At 35.7% G+C, this 18761-nt stretch overlaps 1 protein-coding gene across 2 annotated transcripts in view; it reads right to left on the bottom strand.

The window, feature by feature from the left end:
• Positions 1–18761, bottom strand: part of SKA2 (spindle and kinetochore associated complex subunit 2) — a 29072-nt gene that overhangs the window by 4443 nt on the left and 5868 nt on the right. Inside the window, exons 2-4 of one of the 2 annotated variants that reach the window (XM_046674212.1) lie at positions 9317–9403; positions 3458–3634; positions 3202–3284 (exon numbers count right to left, since the gene is read on the bottom strand). In XM_046674212.1, the coding sequence (XP_046530168.1) occupies positions 3207–3284; positions 3458–3634; positions 9317–9403 (342 nt within the window). In that variant the 3' untranslated portion in view covers positions 3202–3206. The remainder of the gene's footprint in view (positions 1–3201; positions 3285–3457; positions 3635–9316; positions 9404–18761) is intronic. The other variant, XM_046674213.1, reaches the window with a different exon arrangement.

The raw sequence follows: 18761 nt of genomic DNA, 5'->3' as shown, positions 1-18761 counted from the left end.
GGAAACTAATATGTATTCCCTTCCTTCCATGTCCTTTTCTGTTCTCATCTCCCTTTTTATTTTTTTATATTATCAATTCAAGTGTTCTTTTTAAATATTATCAATTCAAATATATTTTCTACCCTTCCAAATAAAAAACTACCCACCTTGATAAAGATTATAGCAAGATAATACCTGAACAGTTTTACTTTCTTTTTTGTTGTTGTTGTTTTATGAGGAAGATTGGCCCTCAGCTAACATCTGTGCTGATCTTCCTCTACTTTATATATGGGATGCTGCCTCAGAATGGCTTGACAAGTGATGTGTAGGTCCGGGCCCAAGAACCAAACCCACAAACCCTGGGCTGCTGAAGCAGAGTACACGAACTTAATCACTACGCCACTGGGCTGCTCCCAAACAGGGATTTTTTTAATTTTTAAATTTTTTTGGTGAGGAAGATTATCCCTGACCTAACATCTGTGCCAGTCTTCCTGTATTTCGTATGTGGGACACTGCCACAGCATGGCTTGATGAGCAGTGTGTAGGTCCACATCCGAGATCTGAACCTGGGAACCTTCAGCTGCCAAAGCAGAGCTCACGAATTTAACCAATACACACTGGGCCACAGTTTTACTTTCTGTTTGCTTTCTGTTGTCTATAAAGAAAGCACCCTTTGCCCTAAGTAGACGTATCCCTTTCTTGTTTTTTATGTTCCTAAAATAACTTTAAAGACCCTTTTGGTTATTTTAGAAAATTTCAGAAGCCTCAGCTCAATCTAGCTTTTAGCTTTCATGATTATTCTCACAGGTCTATCCCTATGACTGATATACCTATCTTTTTATACTTAAAATTCCTTTACAAGGTCTACCTTACATGTCCTTTAAATTCTGGGCTCATAGAACTGTTTTTGGTTATATAACTCTCTACAGATGCCATCCCTTTGCTTCCACATTTCAATCAAAAATTTTCTCTGAACTTTCTACTATCTCTTTTTTTCTTTTTTGAAAGGTTGGCACCTGAGCTAACAACTGTTGCCAATCTTCTTTTTTTTTTTCTCTCCAAATCCCCCCAGCACATAGCTGCACATTTTAGCTGTGGGTCCTTATAGTTGTGGCACGTGGGATGCCACCTCAGCATGGCCTGATGAGTGGTGCCATGTCCGCGCCCAGGATTTGAACCCTCAAAACCCTGGGCCGCTGAATCAGAGCACTCGAACTTAACCACTTGACCATGGGGCTGGCCCCCTACTATCTCATTTTTAAACTAGTATGTACGAGGAGCCAGCCCAGTGGCACAGGGGTTAAGTTCACACGTTCCGCTTCTCTGAGGCCCAGGGTTCACTGGTTCAGATCCCGGGTGTGGAGATGGCACCGCGTGGCAAAAGCCATGCCATGTGGTAGGCATCCCATGTATAAAGTAGAGGACGATGGGCATGGATGTTAGCTCAGGGCCAGTCTTCCTCAGCAAAAAGAGGAGGACTGGCAGTAGTTAGCTCAGGGCTAATCTTCCTCAAAAAAATAAATAAATAAAAATAATAATAAAAAATAAAAATAATTTAAAAAATAAAAATAAGCAATAAAATAAACTAGTAAGTATGAGACCCACTATATCCAGCATTTCGCAAGTTGGCTATCATTGATTCTAAAAGATGATCTCCTTTTTCAAGGTTTATAATCTACCTTTCAGTCATTTATCTTTGTTATTATCCGATCCAAAGTGAAAACTTCCTGAGCTTTCTACCTTTGATATAATTATTGCTCATTTCAGATATTTCTTCTTTTAACTGAAGACCTTTACAGATGTTCAAATGACTGAAATCCTCTATCACTATCATAACTATTTTTCTGTACCACTTTGTAATCTCAGTCAGAAATATACCATCTATTTATTGTATCCAGCAAGGACAATTTTTAGTAAATATTCAAAATATCATTTTTCTGTTTGTTCACTCACTCAAATTTATTCTGTGCTTCAATAAATTTATGGATTTCTATGCATATATGTTGATACGTACATCCAGAAGTACACTTAATCTCTCTTCAAGATTTGCTTCCTAAGAAGAAGTTTAGGGGCCGCCCCAGTGGCGCAGCGATTAAGTTTGCACGTTCCGCGTCTCGGCGGCCCAGGGTTCACCGGTTCGGATCCCGAGTGCGGACATGGCACCGCTTGGCAAAAGCTATGCTGTGGTGGGCGTCCCACATATAAAGTAGAGGAAGATGGGCATGATGTTAGCTCAGGGCCAGGCTTCCTCAGCAAAAAGAAGAGGACTGGCAGTAGTTAGCTCAGAGCTAATCTTCCTCAAAAAACAAACAAGAACAACAAAAAGAACAAGTTTATGTGCTTCTATTGTCAGGCTCTGATCACATACAATGAAGAATAGATGATTTGAGTTATATTTATAAAAGGTTATCATATACATACTTTTTTTGCATTTTATTTATTAGCATGTGACACCACTCTTACTGTTTTAAATTCCTCCTCTTTATTCCCTCTGTGCCCTTTTTAATTGTTCTTCCCTCCTCCACTATTCATCTCCCTGTGACATAACAGATACATCTAAGGTATCATTTTATAATTTTAACCAGGTATTGTTCTCTTTTCTTCCATAGGCAATATAAAAAATTCTTGATGAAATTGACCTGGGTAGTCAAGCTTTGAGATTTACTCTAGCTACAAGCCCATAATTCAAGTATCTTAAGCCATAATTTAGTTCAGAGTTGGCAAATAAATACCACGTATGCTGCCGCTAGCAGCATGCCCATAGCAGATAGCTTTTCTGTCGTGCCCAGACACAGCTCTAAGCAGCTATTACCAGTTAATCAACTGGAGTTGGCACCAGAGATAAAAACCTATTGACCATCTTTTGTCCAGATAATTAAGTTCTACTCTATGATTCCATCTACGTATAGGCTGTCTTTTCTTTCAAAAGCCCCCAACTTTGCCTTAACAGTAAACGAAAATGCTACCAAATCCTTCAGTTGGCTGTTCAAGATTTTAGTGCCTAAGTCAGCAGCTCATATTCTTTATTCTACTGCAACATATAAGAGTTTTACACATCAGTGATACAGGCTCACAATTACAAGGATTCTTACACTAAATGAGAAGTGGATGGGGAATAGAAGGAGAGAATGAAGGTCAGACTTACCCAAGCCCACCAACCCAATTGAATGAAAGGAGACTTAAGAAAAAATCACTGGTATAGATGCTTTCCAGATTCCTCACCGTCACTAGTCAGTTTTCTCTTCTGCCATGGCTACATAATCCAAGACAGCACACCTCTTCATTAATGATGTCAAGTCGACAAGCTCATTTTAAAATAAAAGGAGATAAGAGCTATATTTCAGGAAATCAAGAAAATCTCATTTCTATCAACAGTTCAAACTGCTGAATTTCAAAGTGAAATTTACTGGGGATTTATCTTTGAAAGTGACACGGAATTAAAACTCTACAAATCCAACTTATCAATTGAATGCATTACCTCCAGGTCTGTTTGCTTTTGTAGTTCCTGTATCATGGTCATAGTCTTATTGAAAGTAGCACAAATTCGGCTCTTAGTCTCCTTCTGCTCAATAGCAACTGGTTTAAAGCGTGCCTGCAAAGTTTGGTATCGAGACTTTATTGCCGACAATTCCTTTAAGAGTGTAACTGGATTTTTCTAGAACAGGAAAAAAATTAATATATATTAAATTGAGAAAAGGAAAAATTAAGATTCTTTTAAGAATTAAAATATATACAACACATTCTACCATCCATTTAATCAAACACTGAGTTTTTAATTATGCAACTGTGTGAAAGACGATGGGAGGAGGGGAAGAAAAAGAGAAGTATAAGACCTAGATCCTATTCTCAAGGAATTTAAAGCCTAGGTACAGAAATAGCCCACAAAAAAAAAGCAATATTAAACAGCAAATAAGGTCACTTTAGATACATAACATTTGATGCACAGTTCAAAATAATTAATTACAAAGTATTCTTAAAATACAATTCTAAATGCTATTCAGAAGATGATTAAAGGAAGTATTTTGATTTGTTCTTAAAGAATAAGACAACTTGAAACCACTTATCATAAAATTCTTAAACACACTGTCATGGGGCTAAAGTATGTATAAATGCCAACTCACTGACCTAACCATACAAAATTCATCCCAACTCAAGCAACTATATTTATAAATTACATTGGCTTTTCAAATTCATTTTGGAATATAAATAACCACTATTCCATAAAAGACATTTCAACTGGGTCCTTTCTGCCACTTGGTAATTCTTTTCATTCCCTGACGGTTCCTTAGCAAACCCTCCAGTACTAGCTATTCCAAACTTTCTCCACTCCCTCCACTTCCCATCCATTCCTTCTTGGCACAAGACCTCACCAACTGCTTTACTGAGAAGACAGAACCCATCTAGTAGAAAGTCCATTTTCCTGGCTTTTCATCCCAAATGAAAACATTTATGGACATTCTCATCCTTACTCAGCCCCTAACACTACCTCTATTAATGTTGTTTCCTCCCCCTATGGACCTACCTCATGGCTATGGGCAGGGGCTCAGTTTGTGGCCCTCTACTCCCCTCTTCCTTGGAGATTTTTCTCTAAGCTTTTGATGATGGAAATGGTAAATAAAGATGATTCTAACAGGAAGCAATAAGAACAGAAAATCTAACTTAAAGTCTTAAAATCATTCTGCAAGGAGTGATCAAGACCTATGGCACGAGCAGTAGAAGCAGGGAAGGACAGAAGAGAGACATCATGAAAAAGTTAGGAGAACTTAGTTGGTATGTTTGATATGGGTAAAGAAATAATAGATGATACCAAATGTGCAGTCTGGTAAATAAAGGAATAGTACATATTTAAGATGCCTTTTGGGGTATCTACTCGTTTACACTGCAATGACATTGAGAACTGTCCCTTTACCTTCAGGGGTAAATTTCCCATTATGTTTCTAGATGCTGTAGATTATATTGGATAAAAAATCTCTATAGGAAAACTAGAAAATATAGTTAAAAAAAAAAATCTTAAAAAGTAGGGGGGAAAAACACCAAAACGAAAATTGGAAAGAAAAGATAAGAAAAATAGAGGATAGATCCAGGAAGTCCAATATCTCAGTAATAGGAAAGGCCATGAAAGAGAACTTCTTTTCTTATTAATATAATATGTAAGAAAAGTTATATAAGACTTTAGATTCATGTGTTTTCAGATTTAAAGGGTCCCACAAAGTGACACCACAATTAATGAAAAGACTTATACAATAACTATAAAATTCACAGTATAGATAAAGTATTCTGAAAGTTCCAAGAGAGATGGATGGGCGCAGAAGGCAGAGAGGTTAGAATAGGGTGGAAGACACACACAAAGGGTCAGGAATTAGAATGGCATCTATTTCTCAACAGGAACACTAGACGCTAGAAAACTACCATGCAGTGATGTTAAAATTAAGAGAAAATAATCTCTAATCTAGAATTCCATACTCAACCAAACCAGTCATCAACTAAAGGATTAAATAAGGGTTAAATAAAGACATTTCAATTTCAAACATCTGACATCTCAAAAAGTTAACCTTTTGTGTACTCTTCCTCAGGAAGCTTCTGAGGGATATGCTTCACTCAATTAAAGACATAAACCAAGAAAGACTGAAACCTGTGATCCAAACTAGAAGTCAAACAAAGGGAATTACAAAATAATGGTAAAGAAATCCCAGAAACAGCCGTACAGGAGGCCTGTAGACTAGAGCAGGAAAATACACAGCACCAGAAGGGATGTGGAAGAAAATTTAATTTACGGATCATGTGATGTCTGACAATGTTGACAAGAGTTTTACAGGTCTGTTAGAAAAATCTGAGAATGAATTAATGATAACTGCACAGAAAAACTCAGTAAATTGAAGGAAAAAAAGAAAACAATTATTAGCTCCAGAAAAACAAGTTGTCTAAGAAAGGAAAAACAAACATAGTATACTACGTGATTTAGATAAAAGTAATACTTGCAGAGTTATAATGGCTATGGTCTGACTGTATCCCTCCAAAATTCATTTGCTGAAACTTAATCCCCAAGGTGATGGAATTAGGAGGCGGGACCTTTGGGAGGTGATTATATCACGAGTACAGAACCATCATGAATGGAATTAGCGCTCGGATATAGAGGCCCCAGAGAGATTTTCCCCTTCTGCCATGTGAGAACACCACCAAAAGTCTGCAACCCAGAAGACCCTAACCTGACCATGCTGGCACCTTGATCTTGGACTTCCAGCCTCCAGAACTGTGAAAATAACTTTCTGTTGTTTATAAAGTCCCTAGTTTGTGGTATTTTGTTACAGCAGCCCAAACAGACTAAGACATAATAATATAAACAAACACTGAATATGGATATATCCAGAAATTGTGAAGATGGGGATAAATATGGGAGTAAGGTATTTAATCTATCTTCTATAATAGGAAGTTATTATTAATAATAACAGCTAAAATATAGCATATACTCTGGACCAAACAGTTCTAAACACATTATATATATAACTAATTTTATTCTCTCTCAACCTACAAAGTAGGGTGTAATATCCATTTTACAAACGAGGAAACTAAGTACAGAGAGGTTAACTGACTTGCCTGAGATCACCATGCAATGCTTGGATTTGAACTAGAACAGTCTATATCCAGGAATTCAATAGATATTTCAGATGGGGGAAAAATAGCAATACAAGCATACTATTTAGAAATACAGAGGTAATTAAGAGAAGATGCTGAAATAAAGTGGAGGCCTTCTTGGGGGTGGGAGAGCGTGAAACAAGGAATTATTATTTGTAATATAAGCTTTATACTTCTGTGAATTTTCAAATCATATATAAAAATTAATTTGACAATAAAATTTTAAAGTTGGGAGGACAATTGGTCTGAGGGTAGAAGATTATGAGGTGACAGTGAATCATGCAGGTATAAATGATCTTTAGGTAACTAGAATGGAGTTAGGTAGTGAATTGCTCTGAGACTTGTACATATAAATCAAAAGGATGATGAATTCCCCAAATACAAATTCATAGAAAAAAAATGTGGCAAGAACTAATCCTTGATAATCTCCTAAACCAAGAAAAGGAAGAACTGGTGAATCAAACATAAGGAATAAACAGCCAGAGAGCTGAGAGTTAGGATAGGGTAGTTAGGCAATTACCCATGCTACATGTTTTTGTGACATTAACTGGATCTAATAAAATTGATATGGCAACAACTAATTCAGGCTAACACAATTTTAGGACTTTGCACCACACCACAGAGGAAAAAACTGTTGTGTACACAGCCTGTTTTGTTTGAGTGAATGACTTCTTGGGAGCCACTGCATTCTTTTATTGGTGTTTGTAAACTGTGCTGCACCTTAATTTGTTCCTATAACACTTCAGTTTATTTTACAGTTTTATTATAAGTGGGTGATATGCTAGGGCATAAGAATATACAAGAAGTGCTCTGCTACCAATAGTGCTAGTGACGAGGAAAAAGAAAACCAATACATGAGCAAAAAGCTCAATTCAATTATGTCTTTTGAAAGAAACAAAAGGAAATGTGCCATTAGTTGTGTTACTAAATTTAAAAGAATCCAAAGTGGGGGCCGGCCCAGAAGTGCAGCAGTTAAGTTCCCACGTTCCGCTTCTTCGTGGCCCAGGGTTCACCGGTTCGGATCCCAGCTGCAGACATGACACCACTTGGCAAAAAGCCATGCTGTGGTAGGCGTCCCATGTATAAAGTAGAGGAAGATGGGCACAGATGTTAGCTCAGAGCCGGTCTTCCTCAGCAAAAAGAGGAGTATTGGCAGGAGTTAGCTCAGGGCTAATCTTCCTCAAAAAAAAAAAAAAAAAAAGAATCTACAGGGAAAATGCTCGTAAAATAAAACAAAACTATCTTTCTGAAACAAATATAGGTGAAAAATATGGTAATACAAGCTTGTAGTTTATCATATCTTTATCTCTAAATAGATTCTATTAAAAAATGTTGATTTTTATGTAGAATTACTGACAGTCTCCAAATCACAATATACTAGAATGAGGATAATGCAACTAAACAAAATTACACGTATGTGGATATGAGTATACACACACACACACATCACAGTGGTTGGCAAATAGTAATGTTCAATCAATGTTTACTACCACTAACACCATGTAAAGGTATTAGAGATTAGTGCAACTGGTTGTTTACTGTCCTGTTCCTTGATACATATATAATCATTAGGACTAATGTCAGTGAAATCCATAAAGATTAAGTTCATGATTTTCTTCCCAAATATCATACAAAAAAGTAGAATTATTGGATAAATATTACAGGTGTGGACAGATTTGGGGGACCCCTCTCCCTGGTATAACAGGCAAATCTAGCAAGCAAACTGCATAGGCTTTAAATCAGTACAATAAAAAATCCATGCTGTCCTGTGAAGCAGCCATGCCCGCCACCATCAGCCTGTGTCAAAATGACCCTGCAACTCCACACCTCATGACTGAAGGTGCCAGCTGGAGACATCAGCTACAGGAAAAGATGAAAGGTACCTAGCTCCTACCCCACAGCTGCATTTCTTAGAGATTGAGGGAATAATTAACAACCTGGTTCTTGCCTCCCTCCACACAGATAACATCAGCATCTCGGAACTTGTTTGATGTGTAACCAAGGAATTCTTACGTTACCTTTAATGTGTAAGCTAAAGAAAAGACCAGATGTACCCTATCCCTTTTGTGACATATATGAAATCCAGCTGTAAATTTTTCTTTCCTCTTCCCTGCATGTACACTATTTTGTGAAAGAGATATAAGTTGCGCTTAAACGCACACACCTCAGAGCAGTTCCATCAGAGCACTCTGCTGAACTGTTTCCCAGGGCTCGAACTCCTCATGCTGACTATTGAACAAATTCCTTCACTAATATCACCTAGACTCTTTCTTTCAGTCCACACAGGTATTTAAAAAGCTAGTTCCTCAAAAGTTGACACAGAATTCTATGATCCGGCAGTTCCACTTCTGGGTATATAAACAAAAGAACTGAAAGCAACAACTCAAACAGAGATGTCTCTCTTACCCAACCACTACCCTAGAGGTATCTATCTTCTCTCAGTTTCTGAGGTTTCCAGAGTGGTTTGTACCTCTGGACTCAATAATTCTTGTTTAATGGTTAAAAATAAAGTAGCCACAAATTTCCTTGACTAGGGGTACAGTCTCTCTAGTTTGCTGTGACCAAGCTTCCACCACAAAAAGATGTTAAGATTCTATAAATTCAGTACTTAATAATGTAATTGTTATAATCTACTGTTAGAAATACTATCAGATAAATCTTTTAAAAAATATTCTGTTAAAAAGACGTTTATTTTGCAGATTACCTCGCCTGCTGAATCAGGATGATTAGTCTTGATTTCATATTCCAGCCTGTATTGAATGTAATCCAGATCAGAGTCAGCTTTCTGGAACTAAAGCATGAATCATTATTTTGTGAACCAAAAGACATATTAATAAACATAATACTGTAACTATTCTTTCTTTCTCTTTATATTTTTTATAATTTTAATAATAAGATATACACTCATTTTTAAAATATGGAAATTTAAGAGTATATAAAACCTCCATCCATTTGAGGGCCAGCCCCATGGTTGAGTGGTTAAGTTTGCACGCTCCACTTTGGCAGCCTGGGGTTCACCAGTTCGGATCCTGGGCGCAGACCTGTAGACTACTCATCAAGCCATGCTATGGTGGCGGCTCACACAGAAGAACTAGAATTACCTACAACTAGGATATACAACTATGTACTGGGGCTTTGGGGAGGAAAAAAAAATAGGAAAATTGGCAAAAGATATTAGCTCAGGGCCAATCTTCCTCACCAGAAAAAGAAAAAACCTCCATCAACTATAATACCCATGCTCTATTAAAGATTTTAAAACTAGTTAACATTTTGAAAGTTGTTTCTCTATTCATCTCTCTTAAATTTTGAGCCAAAATTAAGATACTAAGTAGCCACTGTCATATATTAATACAAGAATTAACAATGGCTTCAAGAATTCCCGTAGGATCACTGACACTCTCATCAGGCAGTGTTTTTCTACCTCTGGTAGGAAATGTGATTTCAAGTTAAAACACAGAACAAATTTATTTTCAGGGATACTCACACTGTTACCATTATCTACAACCCCATTAACCAAAGAAATACAGATTAAAAGTAGAATGACCATATGATCCAGCAATTCCACTTCTGGGTATATACCCAAAAGAATCAAAAGCAGGGACTAAAAGAGGTATTTGTACACCTACGTTTATAGGAGCATTATTCATAATAGCCAAAAGGTGGAAGCAACCCAAGTGTTCATTGACAGATGAATAGATAGACAAAATGAGGTATATACATACAAAGGAATATTATTCGGCCTTAAAAAGAAAGGAAATTCTGAAACATGCTACATCATGGATTAACACTGAGAACATTATGCTAAGTGTAATAACCCAGTCACAAAAGGACAAATATTATATGAGTTCACTTATATGAGGTACATAGAATAGTCATGGTCATAGAGACAGAAAGTAGAATGGTGGTTGCTAGGCATTGTGGGGAAGGGAGAATGGGGAGTTATGTTTAATGGGTGCAGTTTCCATTTGGAAAGATGAAAAAGTTCTAGAGACAGACGGTGGTGATGGTTGTACAACAATGTGCATGTGATTAATACCATTAAACTGTACACGTAAAATGGTTAAAATGGTAAGTTTGATATGTGTTTTTTACCACAATTAAAAATTTTTAAAGGAAAAACAAACAAAGACAGAAAAAACCGCTCAAGAGTAGAATGTTATCCTCTAGGAAGAACTGAACAGAACATTTTGTGATAATACATAGTATTTACTCATTAGTGAAGTCAGTGGGCTAAGGAACAAGCAGGGGATGAAAAAGGATGCCAATGCAATGCTGAGAAGTAGACAAACAATCAAGATTCTGTGATCTGAACCCTTCGTTTGATAAATGAAGAAACAGTCTAAGTGACTTGCCTCTGGTTCTATTTTCATTTCTCTGTTTTTTAATGTAGTTAGAGCAAAGTTATTCATGATATTAAAGCCAATAAGATTTACAAAGATGGGGAGAAAATGTAAAGATTCTACCTAGAATTAAATTTAAAGGTTTTTTTTTTTTAAGTTTTAAATCTAATATCACTGAAGTTAGTCCATTAAAAATCCTCTCTGAACACCACCTGATAATATGGTACAGAAAAAAGAAAATAAAAGGATTGAGAGACATGATAGAAGTTCCAGCCCTGGTACCACTAACCAGCTATGTGGCCTTAGGGAAGTCCTCCATCTAGCTGAGTCCCTCCCATTACATAAAAGTTGGAAATCTAAGGTTTCTTTCAACACTAAAAGTCTGTTATTTCATTATACTACAAATAAACCTAAGTTTAATTTATCAAAATGGTAAAATTTAGAAAAGTGTGCCCTTCTAATATATTAAAATTTGACATTTGTTTCAGATTTTAACGTTTACATTGAAAACTATTTGTTTTCTTACTAAACAAAGATGACTGTTGCTTCAGTTTCAGCTACATAGTTTCTGCAGCCTCCTCATTGTTCTTCCCAAACACCAAAACCCTATAAGCAATATTGCACTACTCAGAGCAATTTACACAGCAGAGACAATATCGATAGGGTTCTAGGATCTGGTGGTTAACAGGAAATTTTTTAGTTACATGGTAGGAAATTTGCTGACCAATTATGATAGTCTCCAAAACTCATTAGTGTCTGATTAATGGAACAAACTGATACCAATAAACTTCACTCACAGCTCTCCTCAGTTATAAATTAGCCTCTTGGAAGCCTTGTAAACAGTGAGGTTGCTGTTTAACTTTAGCTACCTATCTTACTTTTAGGAGCATTCGAATATTTAAAATAAAACTAGTAAATTTTTTAAAACCCAAGACATTCATATTTCAGAAACCAGTTTCTTCTAAATCAGTAATAAAAATAAATGGGAAAAGTTTTATACCAATCCTAAGAGTGATAAATAAGATATGCAGTTTAGCTGGGGAAAGTCCATGGAAATCAACATTAAAGCCCCAAAGACAGCCAAGTTACATTGTAGCAATTGGACATCCTTGGAAGCAGACCATAAAGAAGATACCATACAAATTGGAAAAGGAATAGTTTAGGAAATAACTTTGAGTTTTAGAGAGCATGCTGCATATTTCAAAACATATAGTATTCTTCTATATTAGTTTTTATTATGACCAGCTTAAAGCTCTAAGTAAATGGCACACCGTATTACATACACTCAACTATACGGCAGCAAGGAGAAGAGAATTTAATTGCAGTTCAACTTTAAAACACTTCCTCTTTACAAACCACCCAGAGAGTCTCACTGCCACAGTACTGCTCCCTTTCAAAAGGACCAGTGCTCTTAAAGCTCCAAACACATCCTCTTACGAGAGAGCTTGTCGCACAGCATCAAACCACAGGAAAATGAAGGGAAAAAAACATGGCGGTCTTGTCCATTGTGAGCGGAATCAGTGAAGAGGTATATTCCAGACTCAGTAGCTAGGCTTAGAAATAAAGACGTTTAGCATGGAAACATTGTTTTACAGGAGAATTAAGTACCTTAATATTCCCACACATAGGTCAGCTATATTATTAACCAAAGAATCTACTTAAAGCACCCTTTTCCTTACATTCCCTTCTCCAATGTGAATTTAGAAACACCTTTATCTACTCTCATTTTATTTTGTTCATGGCTCTGGCACACCATTTCATGAATTATGTTATAATCATTTGTTTGCATGATAGTGTCACCACTTGATTTCATATTTCTTACTGGGAAAAGCCCTGTCTTTTCATTTTTGTATCCCTATACTTTTTAAAAATACAGCCTAATGCTCAATAATAAGAGGGAACAGATGAAAGAACATTCATTCATTTGAAGGAACAAACAGCTTGGGAACCCAACCACGCTCTAAAGCCTGTTTTAAGAAAAAATACTTCAAGTTCCCAATACATTGAGGGCCACCTCTAATGTCAACACAATCACAATTGTTTTTTGTAATTTCTGCTAGAGAGTTGACTGTTATCCCCTCTCTTCTAGAGAAAACGAATGCATGTCTATGCTTGTCTGAAACAGATAAGCAGCAATATGCACAAGTACCAGGTTACAGACATGTTATTTCAGGCAAATAGCAACATCACAGAACAAAGTAGAAGAAAGTAGGCAGGAACTTCAGGTTCATCAGTTCCTAATCTGCAGGCTTTTATAGAACAATTGTTAGGGTAGTACACACAAGCCCCTGCCCGTTAAAGGCTGGTTTTATCAGGTGAAGTAGTCTACTGAACTTTTTTAAAGCTTTTGATATGCCAGGTTATTTATGTTAATTGTGCAATAGACACATAAAGCACTACAGGGACAAATTTTCATAATATATTGGATGAACCTGGTTTAGAAAAAATAAAGATACACCTACCAAAAAATCTAAAATGTACAAGTCTTAATAGTAATGGAATTGTAGAGGGTTTTTTTTTAGTCTTGCATATCTGTCTTCTAATTAAATTACAATGAATATGTGTTATGTGTATAACTATTTAAAGCAATCTTTTAAAAAGTGTACCCGCATTCTGTACTAAGTCACTCTTCACTTAAAGATCATTAGGGTTTTCAAATGGAATGGAATGTAGAATTAATTCCAAGTCAGTATGATTCTTCACAACATTAACATTCTCTCCACTGAAGCTTCATATTTTAATGTACACCTCAGCCACACTGAATTTCACTGTCCCAAATATGCCAGGCTATTTTTTAAAACCACCAATCTCTAATAGTGCCTGGCAAACAGCACACTCTCAAATATTATATTGTATAATATATATAGAATAAGATTGTGTGATAGATTATAGTATTGTGCAGTATGTATGAATGTATACTCATGATAAACCATTTGCAGAGTATAAAGTTAGAATATATCATCAAATATGACAAAACGATTATACTCATAAGTTGCAGAACACAATTAGAATAGTGCACATACTCAAAACAAAAACTTAGTATATCAAGCCAGCCCTGATGGCCTAGTGGTTAAAGTTCTGCGCATGCAGCTTCAGTAGCCCAGGTTCAGTTCCCAGGCACAGAACCACACCATTCATTTGTCAGTAGCCATGCTTTGGCAGCGGCTCACATAGAAAAACTAGAAGGACTTACAACTAGAATATACAACTATGTACTGGGGCTTTGGGGAGAAAAGAAAGAAAAGAGGAAGATTGGCAACAGATGTTAGCTCAGAGCAAATATTTCCCAGCAAAAAAAAAAGTCTTTAAAAAAAAAGAAAAAAACAGTATACTCTTGAGGGAGTACATCATTGGTAGCACAGATACTGAAAAGGATATGATTAATGATGTCTAGTCAGTTAATTTCAAATCACTTCAACCTCTGAATAACAGATATTCTTAGTAAGGGGCCCATGATCTTATGAGGGCAAGGATAGACAGATCCCCACTAATGGTTGGCAATTTTATGTATCTGTGTACATTTTTCTGGTGAGATGGAGTTCTTATAAGGATCCATGGCCTAAGGGAAAAAAAGATTACAAACCATCGCTTTAAGAGAAATGTAGTTTCTGTCTTAGTGTCAATGACAAGGTAACAAAATAGACTGCCAAATAAACAGAACCTCTGTACTCCTAAAGATGGAGGCGGAAAATTGGAAAGTACAGTAAGTACCAAGAGGTAATCTGTTTTGTCAAAAAAAGTGCTATTGCTTTTGAAACCCAAATGCTAAACATATTGCTGGGTACATGAAAGGCAGATACTGTCCCCATTCTTTTAAAGCTTATCTGAGTTCATGAAAAAAATTGGAAGAGGTAGGCCTCAGGGAATGAAATGAAAATTAAACATCTGAGCAGGAAGTATCTAAGAAAGCTTTTTAAACTAGTAAAGCTAGTAATGCTAGGTCATCCTGAATCCAGACAAGGAGATAAATACAATCACTAAATATTATGTTTTCCTCAAAATTTTACTTCTATCTCTGAGTAGTAGTAGTACTTTATTTTTCTTTTGTTAATCTGGATTTCTAAGTCTTCATAGGAAATACGCTATTATATACTAATAAGGAAAGAATTTTTTTTTAAAGTTAACTTCTACCACTGCCAATTCACCTAATATAAACATATTTATTTGCCAACTGTCTATGTCCTGGGCTAAGAGACTATAGAAGACAGAGATTATATCTATTTGTTCAAAGACACAGCACCCTCTATTTTTTCTTCATATAGATTTTTTGTGACTTATGTGGGTCTCCTGCTAGTTTATATATTTAACTTTGCTTAGCAGTTCCTCATACAAAACAGGTAAAAGAAGTCATAGTTGGTAATTATTTGATCAATAAATAGATAAAGCATTACAATCTAATGTACTCTGTAACTGTATGAAAACACATTCTAATAGGGTATTTGAAGTAGGGTTGCCATATAAAATACAGGACACTCCCTTAAATTTGAATCTCAAATAAACAATGAAAAGATATTTAATATAAGTGTGTCCCATGCAATATTTGGACATACTTATACCAAAACATTATACATTGCTTATCCGAAATTCAAATTTAACTGGGCATCTTATATTTTTATTTACTGTCTAAAACCTTAATTTGAGGGATCTCTAAATGTTATCAAATTTAGGGTCAGAAAGAGAAGTGACACAGGAGCATAGCTTTACATGCTTTAATCCTTGGTCACTCATCAACAGTCAGGACAAACCCAATGTTTCCTTTATGTATTAGATAATGTTATCATATAACTAGGCTACATTGCTAAGAATGGATTAGCCAACATACTAGCAAATGAACAGAGTAAGTTTTGAAATTCAATGGCAGCCTAGATTAAAACAATACACTTGAAAATTGTGGCACATGATGCCAAGAAACTCAGTGCTTAAAAACAATTATTTATTCTTGTCGACCTGCAGTTTGACCAGGTTCAGGTGCTCTAGGCTAGGCTGAGTTTGGTAGCTCTGCTTCCCACTGCAGTTCTGCAGGTTGCCTGGTAGGACCTTGCTCCAGATGTCTCTCGTCCTCCTTGAACAAGCAGATATTCTTCTCATGGAGATAGGAGAAGTACAAGAGTAAGCAGAAATATACAAGGCCTCTTAAGACCCAAGTTCAAAGCTGGCACAATGTCAATTTCTACCTGGATGCTATTTGCCAAAGCACATCCAAAAGGAGGGGAAATGTACTCTGCTTATCATGAAGTTATGCCAAATATGTGGATACAAGTACAAACTGCCAGTTATAAAATAATTAAGTCCTGGGGATATAATGTACAGCATGGTGACTACGGTTAATAAAACTATACTGTATATTTGAAAGTTGCTAAGAGAATAGATCTTAAAAATTCTCATCAAAAGAAAAACAATTTGTAACTGTGTGGTGATGGATGTTAACTAGACTTACTGTGATCATTTCACAATATATACACACATCAATCATTATGATGTACAACTGAAATTAACATAATGTTACATGTGAATTATACCTCAGTTAATAAAAAAGAGAAGTAGGTACTACAGAGAAGAATGAAGAATTGGAGTGAATCATTCACTTTACTAGAATACTTCCATTTTCTTTAAAAAAAACAGAGCAGGTCACGGGTACATGTAAATGACACATATGGCACTGTTGCAAGAATATTCAGATAAACATTCCTTTAGGTTATTTTTTTTTAAAGACTTCTTTCTTATCTAGCTATTATACCAAATAAATAGAGCAATAAAGAGTACAGAACACAAAAATCAATATATAATGATTTAATCAGTTGTTAAAAGTTTCCCTATATTTTACCTAGAACCTTAACTGGACATTTATACAGAGAATTTTTTTAAATTAAGAAACATAGGTTCATGATTACTACAGAACATGAATATTTAAAATAATTTTAAATGTTTAGAATGCAACAAAGAAAAGCAGTGTGGCTGAGGTTTCCAACTTAATAGCTAGAATATTGATTTTACCGGTTCTTCATCTCAACACTCCTCCTCATCTCAACACTGTACTGAATCACTTGCAGTTTCCCCTAGTTGTGCAACACCTCTCATCTCTGGACTTTCAGATGCACTGTTTCCTCTGCCTGAAACATCTCCCATTTCCTTTGCTGCCTAATCTTTACTCATCCTTCAAATCTCACATTTTCTCTCATCTCTAACCAGAAGCCTTCCCCAGGTTAGGTGCCTCTTTCCTATGTGCCCCTATAACACCTGGTATTTACTTGTCCCATCATGGCATCTATTGCAATTTATTTAATTTATCAGTGTCTCCCAGATAAGTTCGTTAACATCTTTAGCCTCTAGGATGAGCATGCTCTAGTAACAACCACTGAAAAAAGTATGAAATACTGTCATCTACAACTAGGCAAATTAAGTGGGGAAAGGAGGAATTTATAAAAGTTACTACAACTCTCACATTTCCTAACAAAAATAAATTGTTCTTAAAAGCTAAATTATTTTGCAGTAATTAAGTCACTATATGAAAACCTTAGCAAAAACTGAGATTATTTCCTCTTTTATAAAATGAGAACAAAAACACTGAATCAAAGAATCAAGGATTGACTTATTCAAACTTTTAAAATGATACATATTGAGATAAATTAAAAGTATAACCTTTTAAAATCTAATCAAGAATAAATTTCATTTATCTGGGATATTCTTAATATTGAAACTTTGTGTTATGTTTGACTAACAAAGGTAAGATAGTTCTTGTTTGGTTTAAAACTTTTACTTTTCTCCAAGGAAGAAGAAAATTTCCCACTTGATTTCAAATGAGCTCATATGGAAGGCCTTTCGTACTCTATTCCTAAAATTCAAATTGTGTTCACACAAAAATATAGTTTAAGGCAGAAGAAACCTTCTGTCTCCTCACCAATTGATACTTTTAAATTATTATTTATTATTATATAATCTTTTACACAAAAAACTTTATAGATGTACAAGCTCCAGAGAAAGATATTCAATATCTAAAAAGAAATGTATTACATTGTTATCAATTCACTTTTTCAGAAAAAAGAAATGAGATCCTTAAATTAAGCAGTTTGCTCCCCTCAGTCCCTCCTCATGTAATGTCCTACACGTTATTAAGAAGTGCAAAATTCTAATAGTCCACTAGTAAATGGTAGGAAATTAAAAGCCAAGAAGAGGAAAACAGCCACACTTGAGGCCAGGGGAGGTAACTCAGAAAGACATTTTATATGTAAAATTATTTTACATATAAAACTTGGAATAAAATGTTTTTAGGATGAGCAATCATGTTCTTCGTTTCCTACAAATGATGTTTTTGAGTCCAGCTTAACATCTCAGGCGTCTTTTTTCCCTCTGGTATCTATTCTCCCAGTCATTTTATGGATATTTGCTTACTTTTTTCAAAATTCACTGCATTTAGAACACATGTTGTAACTGTTCTTGCTCTTTAAGATATAGAGACCAGTAGATATCACACTAAGCAAATTATTTAAAAAATGATAAACAAGACCTATACACTGAAAACTGCAAAACATTGTTGAGAGAAATTTTAGGGCCGGCCAGGTAGCATAGCAGTTAAGTTTGCCGTTCCACTCTGGCGGCCCAGGGTTTGCAGGTTCGAATCTTGGGGTGGAACTAGCACCACTCCTCAAGCCACACTGTGGCGGCATCCCACATAAAATAGAGGAAGAGTGGCACAGATGTTAACTCAGTGACAATCTTCCTTGAGCAAAAAACAAAAAAAAACTGTTGAGAGAAATTTTTAAAGACCTAATAAAGGCAGAGATAGATAACGTTCATGCATCAGAAGACTCA

This window comes from Equus quagga, chromosome 11 (genome assembly GCF_021613505.1).
Source record: "Equus quagga isolate Etosha38 chromosome 11, UCLA_HA_Equagga_1.0, whole genome shotgun sequence".
Classification (NCBI taxonomy): Eukaryota; Metazoa; Chordata; class Mammalia; order Perissodactyla; family Equidae; genus Equus; species Equus quagga.
Note: the sequence above shows the minus strand (reverse complement) of the source record. Positions and strands in the feature narration are given on the sequence as shown.